This window comes from Cariama cristata, unplaced genomic scaffold (genome assembly GCF_000690535.1).
Source record: "Cariama cristata isolate BGI_N322 unplaced genomic scaffold, ASM69053v1 scaffold16822, whole genome shotgun sequence".
Taxonomy (NCBI): domain Eukaryota; kingdom Metazoa; phylum Chordata; class Aves; order Cariamiformes; family Cariamidae; genus Cariama; species Cariama cristata.
Window position 1 is genome coordinate 25,543 of NW_009604577.1, and position 18,467 is coordinate 44,009.

Here is an 18,467-nt window from a genome sequence, read left to right on the forward strand (position 1 = left end):
CTGGGCTACATCGTGATGTGTGTGACTTTTAGGTAGAGAAGTGAGTTGTGGTAGAGATGGTAATTCTTCCTATACACTCACTTAAAATTGTACTTGAAATAAAGAAGATTTATGAGTTTAAAAATACTTTCACAGTCATGAATATTTTTTTTTCCCCCTTTGCCTTTGCATCTAGGAGGATTCTGAAAAAAGTAACTATGGAGCCTTCAGAAAGACTGACTAATCTCCAGGCCCTGTGGGACAGTCAGACAGTGGCAGAACTTGGACCTTGTGGTGAGAATGAATTTAAAGGCTCAAATATAAAAAGGCTGGAATTGCAGTGTCAGGAAGTTTAATTCTATTTCTGGCAGAAGCTTGTAAAGGTATAATTAGTTTTAAGGTGTAATTAGTATGGAGCAGACTTCTGATTGGTAGGTGAAGGCACTATATTAAGCTTTCTTGCAACCTACCAGGCAAAGATAGGATAGTCTCAGGTTCTTTCAGCAGCACAATGGACACCCTTCTAAGGGAAAAAGAGAGTGAGTGTTAAAAGACTGAATCTTTAAGTATTAAATAATCCTTTTAGATGTACGTTTGTTGTTTGCTTGTTTTACTATTATGTTAAATACTCTCTTGGGTTGTTTTTAGGAGGCTTTTCACAGATGTATGCCTGTGTTTGTGATTGGCTTGGATTTCCCTATAGAGAAGAAGTACAGTGGGTGAGTACAGGTCTTGTTCTGGAGCTCTTTTCAGCTAACTGTACAAATGATAAAAGAAAGGTAAATCATAGTACTTGGACAAAAACTCCATCTGTAAAGATGTGTTTGGTTATGTAATTTTAACAGGATGTGGATACAATTTATCTGACACAAGATACCAGAGAATTGAATTTGCAAGACTTCAGTCACCTTGACCACAGGTAAACAATATTCAGTAACCATGCTAATATTTTGTGAATTTTCCTTGTTCCCCCTTGCAATAGGGTTCACCCGCCCTTGCTAAAGTGGGATGGTCCCATAGCTGTTACTTGAAAGCGTAAACCTCTGAAATTGCCGTCTGTAGCATTTTTAGTTTTCAGCACAAAGCTACTGATTTTGCCCAAAAACCCTATGGAGATCACATTTCATTGAGAATCCTGAGAAGATAAATATATTTTGCTATTGGAAGCACTCCAAAAAGTTAGCAGATAGATAGTTTTCCTGTGATGGTGGATATAAGAGCTCAAATTCAGCAGAGAAAACACACAACTACATCTGGTGGGCAAAGGAAAAAAGGAAATTATGTAGTCTTTACTTATGCAAAGTCGTTTTACACAGTAAAGGAAATTATTTTTGCCAGCAAGTCAGTAGAAGGTTTAAGTTTTTCAACTGAATCCCAGCCAGTAGTTTCTCCACTTCCCATAGATGCTATCAAAAATGTGTACTTCCAGAAAGTAAGTAATTGAGGGTAATTTTGCTGTGAGATGCTGAAACTTAGCTAAGTGTTGTATTTCGTTTACTGAATTTAGCTGGCTGGGAAAATTGGATTCTAAGAAAGTTGAATCCAAAGGTATTTAAGTAGAAGGAAATGTGAGGGAGTCTTAACTAAAATCCATCATTATACAAGGAAAATGACAAATTTAAGAAACTGTAAATAAGATAGAGAAAGCATTGGTTTCTTTGGGAAAGCCCAGTGGAAGACTTAAGAATCTGTCAGAGGTACAACATTAAAATATTGTAACAGGAAGGCTGAACTTGGAGGTAGATAAATAAGAATATTTTGCCACAACATTCTTTGCAGCTTTAAGCTATCTAGTATGTAAACTCTCAGAAAGCCCCACTCAGATACTTACTTAGCTTCTGTGGTGGGTTTTCACAGTCTACACTGAATGCCATGGCAAAGTTACTAAGCTGTACTTGTGTTGACTAATTCAGAGGTAACTCGAACAAGACTACAGGGCTGCAACTAGTGCATGACGGATGTAGCCAAAGACTGTTTGGTTGATTAAGCCTTGATGAGAGAAGGTAAGGAAAGGAATACTACTCAGCACAAGCAAATGTGAGACAAGAACAGAAGAATGCTTTAAACATATTACAAGGTGGAAGTGCTGACAAAGACCATGGGCTTTCTTGTGAAACTAAGTTACAGATACTCAGCTTCAGTAGAAATTACATGTTTGAACAATTTATTGGGAGAGAAAAATGTTACTAGGAAAGAGTAGATAGAAGAACTGTTTTAAGTATTTAGGATACCTCAGCTGGTTCAAATGAGTTGGCTTTCGGAAAATGGAATAATGGGTTTGTTGCTTCACAAAAGCTTTTAATTGAAGTATTCCTTACAAAATTGACATCACTAAGGAAATACATTTGTGCTGTTAATGAAAGTCTTTATTAAATGTCTCATGATTGTGTAAGTCCAAAGATGCAAAACAATTTTGGAACCGTTTGCATGCCGTGGAATCCCTCTTGTGATGAGAGTTTCTACATGTTGAGAACTGAACTGAGAAAAAGGGTTTGGATTGAAATTTCAAGAAAACTAGATTTTTAAAGAATCCAAAACCTTATGTGATTCATTAAAAATACAAATTTAGGATCTGAGATATCAGTCAATTCAAGAATATACGTGAATATTTTGTGATCTGTTTAGCACATTGAGAATGCTAAAAATTAACAATATGCCATCATGTTTTGGATTTTGAGAGACTGTTGTACATCTTGTGCACCTAATTTTTGGGATTACTGAAACTATATACTTCACATTGTGGAGTAGCTCTGAAGCGAGGTAGGATGGGTACAGCAGTTCTCTAGATACAGGGACTATGCATTGCAAAAATAAACAATTTGTGGTTTTACTAGTAAAGCATTTCTGTTAGAGGTCAACATAAAATGACATGAATTATAGATGAATTTAAGTTCCCAGAGTATCTGACACTTAGAGTGCATAGCGTGGCTTGCCACATGGGAACGTGACTTCTGAGGTTTTATCTGAAGTTATGTTGTGCTGTGAACCGTATAATTGTTTAAAAACAAAAAAAAGACTCAACGTGAACAGGGCTTGTTTAACTCAGTAGCATGATTTTAATCTGTGTAGCATATGTTTTAGCATATTTGGACACTCAAAAAATTGTCAGAAAAGCGTGATTGGTTAGATGTTTTTTTTCTTTGTGCTGTTTAGATTTCTTGCCATCTTAAATACACTGGAGGACAGAGATGTTGAAAAAATGTGAAGGCATTAGATAAGCTTGAATGTTGTTGAAGCTTGGAGAGATTTTCTGCGTTCCAGAAGAACAGAATCTGTTTCCATTTTAAGATGGCACAGATTTACATTTTGTAAATCTTACTTTATTCTGAATGGTAATTTAGTAAACAAACTAATGACTACAAGCAATTCAATATAACTCAATGAGGGAAAGCTATGAGAAGGCCCTGTTTTTGGAAACGGTCATCAGTGTTCTTTCATACCATATTGCAAAAAAATTCAGGTCATTGTTAATACCAATCTAGAATTTAATAGAATGAAGTGAATAAAGCAGTATTTAATTTTGAAAAGGAAAACTCAATAACAAGTGCTTTGAGGTTAGGGAAGCTCAAAGCAAGAGAAGGAGTAGAGGTAAATTCCTAAAGGACCCTCATTGGTCAGAAGCACCTTCAAAAATTTGAACAAAATGAGAAAAAGGCTAAACTATATAGTTTCTCCTTAAAATCAGATGGTAGAATCTGATAAAGCAAAGTTTCTAGAGAGTAAGGCTACTGCAGAAAGTGCAGGGGTTCCAGTGTCTTCACACGTGGGGAAGAAAGTGGGTGTGTGTGGGAGGGGGTTAGCGGTCGGTGTTTCTGAAGGGTGTCGGTATCTGTGCTTGTCTAGGTTTTGAACAAACAGACCTTGAATACTGCAGAAGAGGAAACTATTTAAAGATGAGAATTTGCAAATCAGCTTGGTTGATTTGTATTAAAATATTCCTGTCCTGCTGCAGCAAATGTTTCTTTAACTTCTTGTGAGTGTGGTGGTTTTCCCACTAACTCTGAGCAGCCCTTGTCCTTCAGCCCTTTCCCTCCCAGGCCTGGGGAGGAGAGGGGAGAGGGATGGCCTCAGGCAAGTTCTGCCTCCAACCACTCTCCTGCCCAGAAGTTACTGAGCTCTTGACAGCTCTCCAAGCTGGCTTACCTGCTCCCTGGTAGTATAAACGCTTGCATTCGGTGATCCCCCATTGTTGTCCATCTGTTCCTTTGGAGGCACTGAGGTGATGCTAACAGCTGCAATGCAACTGCTGGTGGTACCTGCTGCCTCTTTTGGGGGTGGTGGTCCACAGCATGAAGAGCTCTGCTCCACCAATGTGATGGTGGTACCGTCAGCCTGCCCAACGTTTGCCCTGCAGTGTTCACCACCAGCTACGACTGGCTGGTTACCACTGGGTGGATGAATTAAAATTACACCAGAAAAATTACTCCTGTGTTCATTCCACTTCCAAGGCAAAGGCACTGACAAGAGGGACATCAAAGCTGCTAATTCATGACCTTCTTACTGATCACTCCAGGGAAGGGTAAAGGAGGAACAAACCTCTGTGTGTGGACATTCCTTACTCCATAGCAAGGTTCCTGCCTGCCCAGCCTAAGAGGAAAATACCTCTGGGTTGTTATTTCCCCCCCTAACATTTCACTGGTCAGTTACTGCTTTACATGGAGATAAAGTGTGTGTGTGTAGGAACAAAAACAACGTGGTGGACAGAAATAAATCTGTATGCTTCATGAAGCTGATAAGACTATACTGTGCCAGTGGAAATGAATTCACCACGAGACTTGATGTGTGCTGTGAACAAGATGGAAAACAGGCTTAATCCTTGAAGGACACCACCACACACCAGTTCCTCTGCAGGAGTGTGAAAGCGGTCTATTTGCATGAGCTTCGCAGTTAGTAGGCTACAGTCTTTTGCAGCAAAATGCTGCACCTTCGTAGCGTTACCTTAGTGATGAGCTTGTACTTCCAAATCTAGCAACTGCAGTTCCCAATATAGCCTGCTGAAAGCTTGTCCATATGATGTTGCCTTGTCTCCTGACTTTCCTACGTGTTTAACAACCACCCTGAAGTGTCTGAATGTTCGTAGAGGAAAACTGAAGGAGAGGAAGAAGGAAAAGATGGAAGAAGGATGCTGCATGTTTAGTGCATATCTGTGCCTACCTGCGAATGTCCTGAATGAAAAGCTGGGAGGGTGGAACTGGCTTATAAAAGCCAATACTTTTACATTTTTCCCTGCAAATACTGAGGTTTGGATGGCACTATTTTTCTGACCCAATAAGTTCATGTATATTATGGCTCTTTGTTTCATTATAAAGACAAGGGCTTTGTAAGTAGCTGTTAAATCCCAGTGTAGGTGTATATATGTATTTAATATGTTGCATCAAAATGATCCAAGTGCTGCACTGCTAAATGGTGTGCTAGTGCGTGATGGATGATTCTGCTGGAGGGTAGTGTACGGACGTGACATTTATCAATGCTTGTTATTGGAGAAACTTAACAGAGGGAAAGCAGATCACATTAAGAGGCTTGGAATGAAGAAAACGAGGAGTAATTTAGAATTTCAATTGTGAAGTCTCTTTTACAATTAAGGAGGGTTTGTGCTGAAAGTCACATTATCCTTTTGCAGGTCTCCTGCTTCCTGGGGGAATGTAACTATAGAGATGAGACAAGGAGGTGTTCTCTAGAAGCATTCAGTCATGGAATTATATTAAATCATCAGACTGCCAAAAAGCTTTTTAGCGTCATGCTAAATTATAATTAGAAGTGATTAAGAAGCTTAAATATGTCACAGACTGAAGAAAAAGTAGCGCTAAATGTAGGAATGGCAGCCCAGACAAATTCCTGATTTAAAAATTCATGCTAGAATGAATGTCAGTTGGCCAGTCAAAAATTTGTATTAAAATAGGAGAAAGACACACAGCTGCTGGTGATGCTCATTTTTCAGAATGCAGAGCTTTCTGTAATGGGGGGGGGTAGGCAATTAGCATTGCAAAAGCACAAGGAATTAGATATGGAGGGACACTTAAGAGATTGTTTCAAATAACCAAAGCCGACAATTATATGAAATGTGTGTAAAAGTGTTTTTCTTTTTCTAGAGACTTAATACCTATAGTTGCTGCTCTGGAGTATAATCAGTGGTTTACAAAGCTGTCCTCCAAGGATCTGAAATTAGTAAGTAATAAATTGAAATAGTATACCTGTTTCTACTAGGCTGTACTATGTTTTAAAGGATGCTATTATGTTTTTCAAGGTGAACTTTTTTAAGCAAGTACAACTGGGCAATGTATTGACTCCCTGCCCCCGCTTAATCACATCGGGAAAATATAAACTGTTGGATAGTTAATTCATGCCATAGAAACACTGCCGAGAGTCAGGTCTTGTCAAAATTTCAAGGGAATAAAATTTGAAAACTTTGGGCAATAACAGTAGTCCATAAAACTACTTCATTATGTGTTGCTAGCTTCCCCAAACAATATTGGGTGACTAAACAGGAAATTAACTTTAAAGCATCTGGAAATAGCAGTTGCTTTTTGGAGCTGCAAAGAAAAATAATCAGATTCTGATTTTTTTGCACATAAAGGTTTTTCCTTGTAATTTTCATTGCAACTTGATGGTTTTTTTTTCTCCCAGTTGTCTGAAGCTAAACCTGGGTGCTAATAAGTATGTAGTGATGTGTGACATTGATACTTTTCCGTATGAGTTTTCTTTCTGAAAAGCAAAAAGGGGGCAAATCTAAACAAGTTGGACTACTGAAGAAAGGGCCAAGAAAATCAGTAATTAGATGACCTGTTAATTATATCAAAATATACTATTTCTTCTAAACTTGGAAGTTTATAGTCATAGGTAGAGTTAGTGGTTTGAGAAATGGCTTTAACACTTGCATCCAGAAGCTTTTGTCCTTAAAAATGAAGATTGTGTCTCATCTTGTTTAAGCTGATGCAGTTTTATTGACCTGAAAATGCTCTCATCGCGTTCCTGAGCTATCATTTTCCATGAAAATTCAGTAGAAACTAGCTTATGTGATTCTTGGCAGAAGAGTAGGCAAAAAACTTTTCTTTCTTGCTGCGACATCTTACTTGAAATTATGCACAGAATGAAACTGGGGGTATTTTTAATCCTGTTATAGTTTGCTGTTAAAATCAGCGTTGTTAAAAGGTAGAGTGCAATTAATCAGTTTCTGCTTCAATGAAATGAGATAGTTTGCTTAGTTAGAAGACTGGCCGGTGTAGTTTGCTTAGAACAAGAATTGACTGTATTATGTATGTGAGATACTTTTATGTGAAAGTTGGGTTTTTTGCATTCTTAGCAACTTTTCTGTAGAAAACAAATGAACTTTGTCAGTCTTGAAAATGCATCAATTCCTTAAAAACAAAGAAACACAATCTTCCACACGTTCCATTTTCAGTCAAAAACACCAGGAAAATGTAAATTGTTGGACAGTAAATCCGTGCCATAGGAACACTGCCGAGGGTCAGTATGAGGTCAGACATATCTGGAGGCCATTGGACGTATTGTGCTTCATGAGTCCAGCTCTGACATTGTGTTTGATAGACCGTATCCATAGTGTTTTTATAGGACATGCATGAAACTTTCCACTTACAATCACAGTGCTGTAGAAGCACTGTGATAATATTCTGAATGGTTAAAATATGGAAGGCAAAGATAGAATTGGGAAGATGGCAGAGTTGACAGTCTTCAGAAAAAATTGTCACCTTTCCTGTGTAATGGATTATAAGACTTTGTGTGGTAGAGCAGGTATTTTTTTGGTGGTGTTTGGTGGTGGTGGTTTGTTTTGTTTTGTTTTTTTAAACTTTTAAACCAATTGAATCTCCTAAAAAGAAAACTAGAAAATGTCAGACTGTCATTAGAGACAGAGATGACCCAGGTATGAATGTCACATCGTTGTTTTTAAGCAGATAACAGAATAGTTTCAGCACTTCATGATCATGACTGAAATTCAGCTTTGGATATCACATGAATTTTGGTTAGTGTGTGCTGTAAAAAAAAAAGGCGAATCCAGAAGCGAAATAAAAGATTATAATAAAAGTTGATGAGGTACAGAGTTTACTGTATGGCTTTTGAATCATTAAGGTTTTTTCTCTCTATTTGAATGAGCACAGCAAATAAACTCTTTTGTTACTGTGTTTCGTTTATGGTACTTGCAAATGTCCATGCAAATTCTAGAATCCAACAACAGTAAGATCATGAGATGGCTTTTACTTCTATGTGGGCTGGGAGAATTCATACTGAAATACACTGGTCCTTAGCAGTCTTTGGAGGACCTGTAGCTAGAGTGCTTCTGCTCTTGAGTTTTTTGGAGTTTTTTTGTCTGCCTTGTAAGATCTTTCTTTGTGTTTAGTTGTCATTCCTGGTCAGGCTTTAGTCTCCTTTGCATTAGTTGCCATTTTCATCTGAAGGATTAGCATGCATAAGAACAAGATTTCTTTAAAAATTAGGTGAGCGTTTTTTCTGAATCACCGGGCTTGGGTTTTTTGCTATCACTGTAAAAGTTCTATCCCCTATGATTAGATGGCCTGATTCATAAATGACTTGCTTTTAGTCTGCCTCTTGCTTCTCCGAGTCTTTTCCAGAAGTCTTCTGTAGCTACCTGACTTTCTCTTGGGTGTTTCTGGTATTTTTATTTACTATTTATGTATGACAAGAAGATGGTTGTGGCCTGAATCCCTTTATGATGTCCAGCTTGTAACTCAATAACCATCTGTTCCATGTTTGTGTTCTTTAACGCTGTTCTATCTTTTCTGTGGCAGTCCACTGATGTCTGTGAGCAGATACTACGAGTGGTGAGTAGGTCCAATCGATTGGAAGAACTGGTATTAGAGAATGCCGGGCTTAGAACGTAAGTAATTCCTTTGAAATGTTGCATTAGTTACTGCTTACTGCCAGTAAAAGGGATATGTGATGTGTATTAGCCAGAATAATCATGAAAAAAAAGCTTGTACTCGATGTCTGCCTTGTTCTGAGGAGCCTGTAGTCCCAAGCTTTTTATCAGGTTTTCCAGAGGTTCCTTACATCCAAGAAATCCCTTTAACTGATGTTTTTTAAGAGTCTGCGTGGAGAGTTGGGTGAAGTGGAGCAAAATGGATTGGATAAGAGCATAAACCCTAAATCAACTCACACTATTCCTGTCCAAATAAGGTTGCCAATAGAAGTATGAACACTTTTTTATCATTTAAAAAACAGTGTTTGAGCTTTTGTTAAAAAAGCGTATTGTTCCATCTTGCATAACAGATTATAGTTTCATTCCCAAGAGAACTGGTTTTAATCTTACTGTGGACTGCAGTCCGCTCAAATATAGTAAGACTTCTACATTTTTTAAACTTTTTTAAAGAAGCAAGAAAGTAGATAATTAAGTTTAATGCCTTGCTATAGCCTTAAAAGAAAGATGCATAGAGGTAAACCATACAATTTAATCCTTGCATATGTTTTAAATACAGTAAGTTGTAGTTAGTAGGTATTTGCTTTATTTCCCTTCACAGGAAACAGAAGCAAAGTTCAAATTGCAAACTAGCCCAATTGGAAGTATTTGTAGCTTGTTTTAGTGTTAGAGTAGTGTCCAAGATCACGTAGACAAGATCAACTCTAGCGCTAATGAATTTTTATTTTAATAAAAAAAGCAGAGGAAAGGTGGGAGAAGCAGAACACTATACTGAATTTCAAATAAAGAAGGGAAACAAGCACAGGAAAAATATTTGGTATGCTTTATATTGTCTCCTCTTCCATTGTTTGGGTGGTCTTCTCCTTTTTAAAATGAGTTTTGCATTGAAATATCTTTAAAAGAAAATTGCCCAAATGGCACAGGAAACTTGAGATCAAGTTTGGAATTACACCCAAACTTTCTGATCACTACTGCACTGCCTTTAATAACTGTCATTCAAACACAAGCACCTGACTTTAATCTTGTTTTTCTTACAATATGTGCCATGAAATCCAATGATAATCATTAATATTAAAAGATACATTGACTACCTTTGCGCATTGCCTACCTTAATTTATCACAGTTGGATTAACTGGTTTCAATTGTAACAGGTCTTGACAGATAATCAACCTGTGACTTTGCTTTTCATCATGTCTCCATCTACATCCACGGTGTTTGGCATTTTGCCTTGGTGTGGGTATGCGCCGATGAGCATTGTCTGTCTGTTTTTGTCAAGGACGCATTTGTCAGTTTTGCCATTTATTGTATCTGCTTGCTAGGAGGAAATCCTGTTGTTGCTGGGTATCTTCCTTCACATAGCTTACAGACCAGTCATTTTTAATGAGCTGTGACAGAATGCCAAACTAAGGTTAAGAAAGAGCTACCAAGAGCAATGCTTTGAGAAATAACCTGAGCAGCTGCAAGAGCATATTTCTTCCTGCAACAGACTCAGTTCAAGATGATTCCATTCTTTCCTACCTCTGGCCACTCATTTTTGTGATTTGATTTGGGCCATGGCCCCATAAACACTTGTCATCCTCCCAGCTGATGAGACAGCAAACTATTGTGCAGTAACAGTCGTAAGGACCCAGGACTAGGGAAGTGTGGACTTGCTGTTAGGGAAAACAGGATGTCGAGTGTAACCTCATCTGATAAGATTTGTGCCAGTTTAGATGCTTTTGAAAATTTTGTCCCCATTGCTATTTCTTTAACGGTGAGAGTAAAGAGTGCAGTCTAGATTACATTGGATGGCTTTAATGCATATAGCAAACACTAATGTTTTGGTAAGTGTGTTAACTGAGGTAGGTGATATGCAGATTTCAGGGAAAGGAGAATTGTTCAGGATGACCTGAACAAATGAGCTTGAAAAGAGTTACAACCTGGAGGTGTTCTAGAGGAATGGGAAATATGTGATAACCAGAATATTCATTTCCATGAAATGGCAAGACAGATTCTTCAGTCTGCAAAGGCCTGTTTGCAGGAGCTGGTGAAAATGATCTATTTGTTGCACTTGCATAACTCTCTCAAAGCTGGCAGGCAAAATGTCCCCACCGCTTTCCACACCATCCTCTGCAGCCCTGTTCCAAAGAGAGAGGCCAGCTACGACAGGGGGACAACAGAGGTGCCTGCTGCTGGTACCCGCAGGACCTTTGACAGTGATGTTGCATCTCATCTTCCCATCATTCAGATGGGCTCTGAATGTCCTTAGTTGTAACCCATTTAGTTCCTCCCATGCATGTCCTCTTTTTTTTTTTTTTCCTGTTACAGGGATGATGTCTAAATAGATCTTGAGGAATTGTTTTGTTTGTCTGAGATTTCCAAATCTGTGATATTCTTACCCTTGGTGAAATATCTTTACTCTGCCATACGTATAGTTAAATTGCGTCTTTTTTGGGCTTTACCTCCAAGCCTGAATGTCCTCAGTTCAGGCAAGTATGCCTGTGTAATGCGTACAGAGCAACTTTGATGCTTTCTAGAAAGTGTCGGTCTTACATTGCATACTCTGTTTGTGAAGTGTGCAGCCAAAAAAAGTAATACATTTTAGGACTTGAAATAAAGAATGGACAAAGGAGGGGAAGGGATGTTGCCCAGTGAGCAGAGCCCGTGTCCCTCTGTTTATGGTAGAGGCTGCACAGGGAGTGAGGAAGTTGTATTAGTTTTTCCCAAAACGAGTCTTGGAGCCCCGTGCGCCTACATAGGTAATCCAGTGCTTTCTGTTGGCAGTCGATTTACTGTGCCTTTGCTAAGTAGTTCTTACACACCTCAGTTGTCCAAAAAGTTCTGATAATCCTGCCTATATTGGTGGCAAATCTAGAGCAGAGTTTGTAAACAAGCCTAGAGGTGTAGGCAGAATACTGTAATGACAAGAATCCGTTAGGGATAAAGGAAGAGGAGGAAATTCCTCATGAAGAAAGGGTTTTTTTGTTTATTTTTTAACTCAAAACCTCATTTTTCTTGGCTGGACATAAGAAGCTTGATTCAGTTGCCTAAGCACAGGCTTTAGTGGCATTTGAAATGCTGGAGGGTATCCAAAAAGTGTTGGCAAGTGTAACCGAGGACCTACAGGAGATACATAGTCTTCTGCAGCAGCAGCTGGTAGCGAAGCAGGATGCCCTGAGGCCTGTCAGGTGGCAGAGATTCAAGCCCAGAATTTCTTTTTGTTGAGTGTTTACATACACATGCTGCTTGTATTTTAGGAAAAGAATACACTTTTCCTAAAGGCAGCCCATCAACATGCATTTGCAGCGCTGGAACCTGTTCTAGCCCCAGGAGTCTGTTTAAGGACACGGGGTTTCAAAGGGAAACTAAACTTCCCTGGAACATCTCTGTACTCAGGTACACCTTGCAACAACAGATAACCAAAGCTATTCAAGTTATTGCTGTCCAGTCTCCACTTTTTTCCAGATACTGGAAGAGGATGCTGCCTCCACTGCAGTTCTCAGGACACAGGCTGATCTACTAGTTTTATGGTAGGCAGGATCTATCCCAAGGAAAGAGGGCAGCATTAATTATCACTCTTCTAGCAATGTAGCTGGTAGTTCTCCACCACTGGCCTACAGGAGGTAAGGTAATGTACTTCAAGGCAGAGAGATAAGGAAGCTCAAGGCATATTTTTGATTTGTACCTCAGTGTCTAACTTAGATGAAGTAAGAATGTTGAAATTGTAGTCTGTTTAACAAAAGCATATGATAGGGCTAGTCCCTTGAGCTGAAAACTTCCCAGTAGGTATAAGGACAGGTTTGAGGATTTGTCTTAGCGATAGGGCTAGTCCCTTGACCTGAAAACTTCCCAGTAGATATAAGGACAGGTTTGAGGATTTGTCTTAGAGCTGCTAACAATGAGCAGCCTTCTGACTTAATGCAAGGAACATGTCTACACCAGAGTCTGACAGTGTGGTTGTGTAGGAAAACCCAAGCTCACTTTGAACTTAGTGCTGTGGGTGGTGGTAGTTCGAGCTTCAGCAAAATGCTCTCGGACAGGGCAACGTTCCCTTGCCTTTCAAGTGGATCTGGAACAGAGGTAGGTTATGCTGCTACAACTACCTACCATAGTTGGTTAAAGTTAGTTCAAAGCTATCTGTGCTACCTGGCCTGGCTGCTGTGAGCATTACCATCGTCTCTCTCAAGACCTGTTGCTAGGACTTTGGTCAACCAGTTATATACTTTGATGCTTCTCACTGTAAAAAGAAGCAAGCAAAGACCAGTTCATCATTGTGCTGCTGTTCTTTGAGAGGGCCGTTCTTGGTCTTTTACAAGGTCAGAAATACTCCTGCTTTGTTGACCTTGTGGATATGCTGCAACGCCCATCTGTTTGAGTGACTGTTGGTAGAGAGCTGCTGCAAGTGAGGGGATTGGCTTGTGAGTGAAGGAGGTTAGTGGTACACAAGTTGATGTATATATCCCACTCATGCCTGGCATGGAGGAGATGAAGGATGTGCTTGAGTTTTCAGTTATTCTGTCTGTCTCCTATTTTATATCTTCAGTTCTCTACTGAAAGCATTTTGAGCTATGATTGAGCGCCCTTCAGTCTCTTCGGTCACAGAATAAATAAATAATAAAATAACTCACTTTGAAAGATAGCCAATTAGCCAAATAAACATTGTTTAGAGCTGTGAAGAATCAGTTACTGTTTTGCAGTAGGATAGGCCACTTCTGGCTAGTAATCCCTTGATGCTGTTAAACCTCTGAATGTGCTGTTGATAGAGGAGATAACAGGATTCTTTCTCCCTCTCTTTTCTTTTCTTGCAGAGATTTTGCACAGAAACTAGCCAGTGCCCTAGCCCATAATCCCAACTCAGGACTCCATACAATCAACCTTGCTAGCAATCCACTTGAAGATAGAGGTACTGTAACGTTTGTATTTTTCTCTTTCTACAAATGTAATATGAGGATTACTGCTGCGCTGTTCAGCTTTGCCTGAATAATAGGTTATTGTTCTGTGTGTAACGCTATTGTAAATATCTGTTGTTCACAAATGACTGAGAACAGCTATTCTTTTTTGATTTACATGTATCCATTAGCTTGTTGGGAAATACTTAAATGTATTCAATCAACCATGGATTTCATTAGATTTCATTACATTTTCATAGAGGTTTCTTTTAAAGGAAGATAGAACACAGTTACTGTTTAGGACGAGAGAGTAAATAAAGTGGTGTGCATTTTTGAAGGCCGTGTAATCAGTTGAAAGATGAAGCATGAGGCAACTTTGTTGCTTGGTTTGTATTTTCCTGATGGTTTTGTGTTTTTATTTCAACCTTAATTCCATATTTATTTTTGGTGTTGAAACTATTCCTTTTTTCAGCTTTGTGCTAGTCTGTCTTGTTGCCAGTACTTGGCAATGTTCAGTAATACTGGCATAACTGGCATCCTTATGAAGAAAAGTGCTGTTGTCTCCACCGGATGGAAAACCAAGCTGAACAGCTCAGCTTTTCTCAGACTAGGCACCGCTAGGCATGATTTCAGTACATATCAAGTCATTCCCCTCCCTTGTCTACCCTTTTTCACTCGAGAGGCATTTATTTTTAAAATAAGGTTACATTCTTTCAGTCTGGAGTTGACCCTTCCGTGCTGCCCATGTGAGATTTCCATTTGCTTCACTTAATGCATTCCAGACACACAGTGTTCTGGGATCAGACCATCTTGTGCTCCTGTTGGGCCAGAAGAAAAATAAGCATTTTATACAGTGAACCTTTTCTTGTTTTATTTGGTTTGTTTTGGAGAAACTTTCCAGTCTCTTTGCTCTCATGATTCAAAATGGAAAAACTGTCCATTTTGATTACAACCTGACTGACTCAGAATGTTGTTAACACAGAGTTTTGTAGATGTCTCTGATTTTGTACTGATTTGGTGAGGAAAAAAAAGATGGGAAAGGTTTTTTTCCCTTTCCTCTTTTGTATCTCTTTTCCTTTTGACCAGAAACAAGTATGAAATTATTTTTGTTTTTAACCTATTCGCAACAGTTTTTTATTTAAAATTGTTCACATGAATTGCTTTAACTCTTCTGATTACCTCTTGCCTGCTGATTACTGCTTACTTTCCTTAAGAAGGTAAGCGGTATCCTTCACGTGATATGGATCACATGAAAGCCAGTGTTTTGCTGAAGAACATTATTATTACTACAATGTGCCATAGACCTAACTGCTTTGTACAAAAATTTCTGTTGTAAACTGGTTAAAAGGCTGTTACATTGTTGATTCTGTTTGTGAATAAGTATATTTAGATTGTGTTACATGAAAGGGTTTTTTTAAAAGGAACTCATTTTTATCTTGAAAGCAAAACAAATGACCAAACATTTGGTAGATATTCTACAGTGCTGGGGATTTTTTTTAATTTTTTTATTTAAAAAAGCATATCACAGTGAGGGTACTTTCTTTGCAACAAACCTATAGATTCAAACCATTCTGCAGTAACCACATACAAGATACAAATGAAATGCAGAAACTTCAACTTGGAGAAATTAGTAGGGTTTTTTCCATTATCTCGGTCTCTCCTATCACACATGCAATTGAGATTTGACCTTTTCATCAGAGAATTAGGTAAGTTATATGAGTACTTAAAGAGAAATTAACTGTAATTGCAATGTGCAAATATTGCAGCTTTTCAGTTTAAGAAAGATTTATGTGTCCTGTGATCTGATATTCGCTGAGCGCAAGGTAGATTTGACTATTGAACTGAAGGGGCAGCAAGCATTTCACAAGTAAAAGCTGGCATAAGGGGGATTCATGTAAACATATGGATTTCAGAAAGTATCTCTTGAAAAATCACCTGCAGGAACTGGAAGTTCAACCAGATTGTTTTGCAATTATAAGGGAAATAACCTAGAGTTGTGTGAATTATGGGGAAGAACATATCATTGTGCCTTGTTTGAAGAAAAACACCCTAAGCTATTATATATTATTGAGTAGCAGTAAGGAAAGACATTATATTATTACATTAATGAAACTGTCTGTATTCCAATAACATGGCAAGTGTGTTTAGTTTAACTGAGGCATAGAACCTGGCTTCAGTTCAAAGAGAAAGCAGTGTTTATATGAAGTGATTTACACTGAGACCAGTTTCTGAATTTGTGTTTGGCTTCCCTTTATGGTACTGTCAATATTTGTGAGACTAACACTTGGAAAGTTTATTATCAATCTTGGCTTTAAAATCTAGCCATGCTAAAGCAATGGGAATTTCACTTTTGGATCTACTAAGATCAGTATTTAATCTCGTATTTTGTTAAAAATAGTGCAAAACAGACATACCGAAGCCTAGAAATACTCAAATTGAAAACTGTGTGCCTGGAAACAGTTAACTCTACTTTTGTCATTAGAGCTCTCAGCTCTGTTACGAGGTTAGCAAAAATGAGTGGCTTAAAGAGCAACCAAGGGCCTGAGTGACCAGGAGCACTTTTTCTTTTCTGCACTTGATTCCTGTATCTTATAACTGGGTGGATCCTTAACCCCCTGTGCTGGTAAGATGTTAAAATTGTTCGACTTTGCTAGAGTGCTAAGTGGTCTGCAGGTTGTTAGCTAAATACAAGGGTGGAGAGGTAAAATTATTTGCTGTACATCTTACTCAAAATGCTTCACAAAAAAAATTACGTTTCTGGTATCCTTACTGATTCTGATGGTACTCCTTTTTCTCCTCTTTTGCCAGCATAACTCTACCTTGATTTTAAAAGTATATATAGTGACTAAACCAACTTAGCAAATGTGGACAGTCAGCTACAGAATATAAATTCTGAGGCCAGCTTAAGATAGATTGAGCCTTCTACTTCAGAGGAGTTTAAAAGATTTATTTTTTTATTTATGTTTTTAAATAGTAGAGCTATGAAAGAAAATCCTATTAATATGAGTTGATTCATTCTTGCTGAAAGTTAGTGAAAACATCCAGTTACCATTGTGCTTTACAATAAACAATGCCAAGGCATCATGGGTCTAAGATTTTGGTGGTACAAATAAAATACGGTATGTTGTTTTGGGCTGCGCGGACATTACACCTATCGCCAACATACACAGCATGCTTTTGCAGAGAGCATTAAAAAAAACCCCTGCAACAGTATCTGCAAGGTAGCTGCTCTTTCATTGTCATTGGTAGGTAAAATATGATAAAAACAGAGTGAACATATGTATGTGACATGCTAGCGGACCGTTTAGTGTCTGCATGTGTGGAGAGGGGTATCAGCTTTTTCATTTACTGTGTTTTGAATCAAGTGAAAGGCTTTGTCCCCTTTATCTTTGCCCTTTTCTCTCCAAGCGAGTTGCTGTAGAGGTCTATATTTCACACCTCAGGTTAAGCCTGGAGTTTCTGTGTTGATTTATTCCTCTAATAAATATTTCATGGATTGGTTCCGTTGTTATTTAGGATGTGCCCTCTTAATCAAATTTCAATCTTTTGCTTAAATGGGAGGATTAAATTTACAGAGTGTGGAACTTGGATACACTGAAAAAGGGCTTTAATGAAAAGTACTATTTTTTTTTCTTTTATTAGATTTGTGCTGAGATAATCCAGGCTGTGTCAGCATTTTAATAGATTTTTACTGTTTGGGATCGCAAGTGGTTATAGCATTTCCAAGCCTGTGTCCTGGCTGTAAGGGAATTAAGTGACCGTTACAGCTCAGTGGAGGTTTCAGGCTCTTAAGGTGTACCTCAGCAAAAGAGGGCCGTGTTAGCTAACATAAGAGTGTCTCTTTCCTTGACAGCCCTTCCTTTTAAAAGAAAATAAAAATAGTTTGAAGTCTCACTTGAAGCACCATAGTTGGGTTTTATTTTGTGGTCGGTTTTTTAATTTGGGCTTTTTTTTGGACTGAACCATAAAGATTCCAGATTTCCCAAGTGCTGACTAGTTGACATGTGCAATATCTTCCTTTTTGAATCCTTCTCAAAAGTACGTGACTATTATATAGTTTTTAAAGTAATTAAGGTGGCTCACTGATTATTAACAGCAAAATTCCATAACTGTTCGTGGTTGGCAAAGAGGAGATCTTGACTACATCAGTCATTTCAAAGATTTATGGTCATAAAAAGACAAGGTCATTTTAGACCCACCCCCACAGTGAGCGCAGTTCCTCCTGTAGTTCCAGCAGTGCAGTTTTTGCTGGGAAAACCTGAGATCACACAGTTAACCTGAAACGTCCATTTTTCTCTTTGCTCCCCCAACAGGTGTGTCATCTTTGAGCATCCAGTTCGCCAAACTTCCAAAGGGACTGAAACATTTAAATTTATCTAAAACTTCCTTGTCACCTAAAGGTACGTTTATAAGTGTACTTCTTTTTTTTGTTCTAAAAGTTTCAGACTTCCATCTTAATAATACCTTTTGTTACCAGATTAGAAAGTAAGTAGTTCTGTAAATGGTTTACATGTGTATTCTCAAAAGCACAGTTGCATTTTTCGCAGTCCTGGGCTGTTGAACTATGAACTGAGCTCTGTGTCCCCTTCAGCACTTGGAAAAACTCATACTCGCTTCTGTAAGCTTTGAGCTTGAACTTGCATTGTAAATAAAGATTAAATTTAGAATTGACATAAATGGTATGTTTCATGTATGCTTCAAAAAGATGTCTGAAGCAAAAATGTGTAGGG

The 18,467-nt window shown here is 38.3% G+C and overlaps 1 protein-coding gene across 1 annotated transcript in view; it reads left to right on the top strand.

The window, feature by feature from the left end:
- The window catches only part of LRRC16A (leucine rich repeat containing 16A), a gene marked incomplete at its 3' end in the record, with an annotated part of 74,837 nt that overhangs the window by 10,988 nt on the left and 45,382 nt on the right, over nucleotides 1-18,467 (top strand). Inside the window, exons 5-11 of the mRNA XM_009695680.1 lie at nucleotides 176-273; nucleotides 628-698; nucleotides 825-898; nucleotides 6,069-6,144; nucleotides 8,742-8,830; nucleotides 13,657-13,751; nucleotides 18,051-18,137. Of these exons, the coding sequence (XP_009693982.1) occupies nucleotides 176-273; nucleotides 628-698; nucleotides 825-898; nucleotides 6,069-6,144; nucleotides 8,742-8,830; nucleotides 13,657-13,751; nucleotides 18,051-18,137 (590 nt within the window). The remainder of the gene's footprint in view (nucleotides 1-175; nucleotides 274-627; nucleotides 699-824; nucleotides 899-6,068; nucleotides 6,145-8,741; nucleotides 8,831-13,656; nucleotides 13,752-18,050; nucleotides 18,138-18,467) is intronic.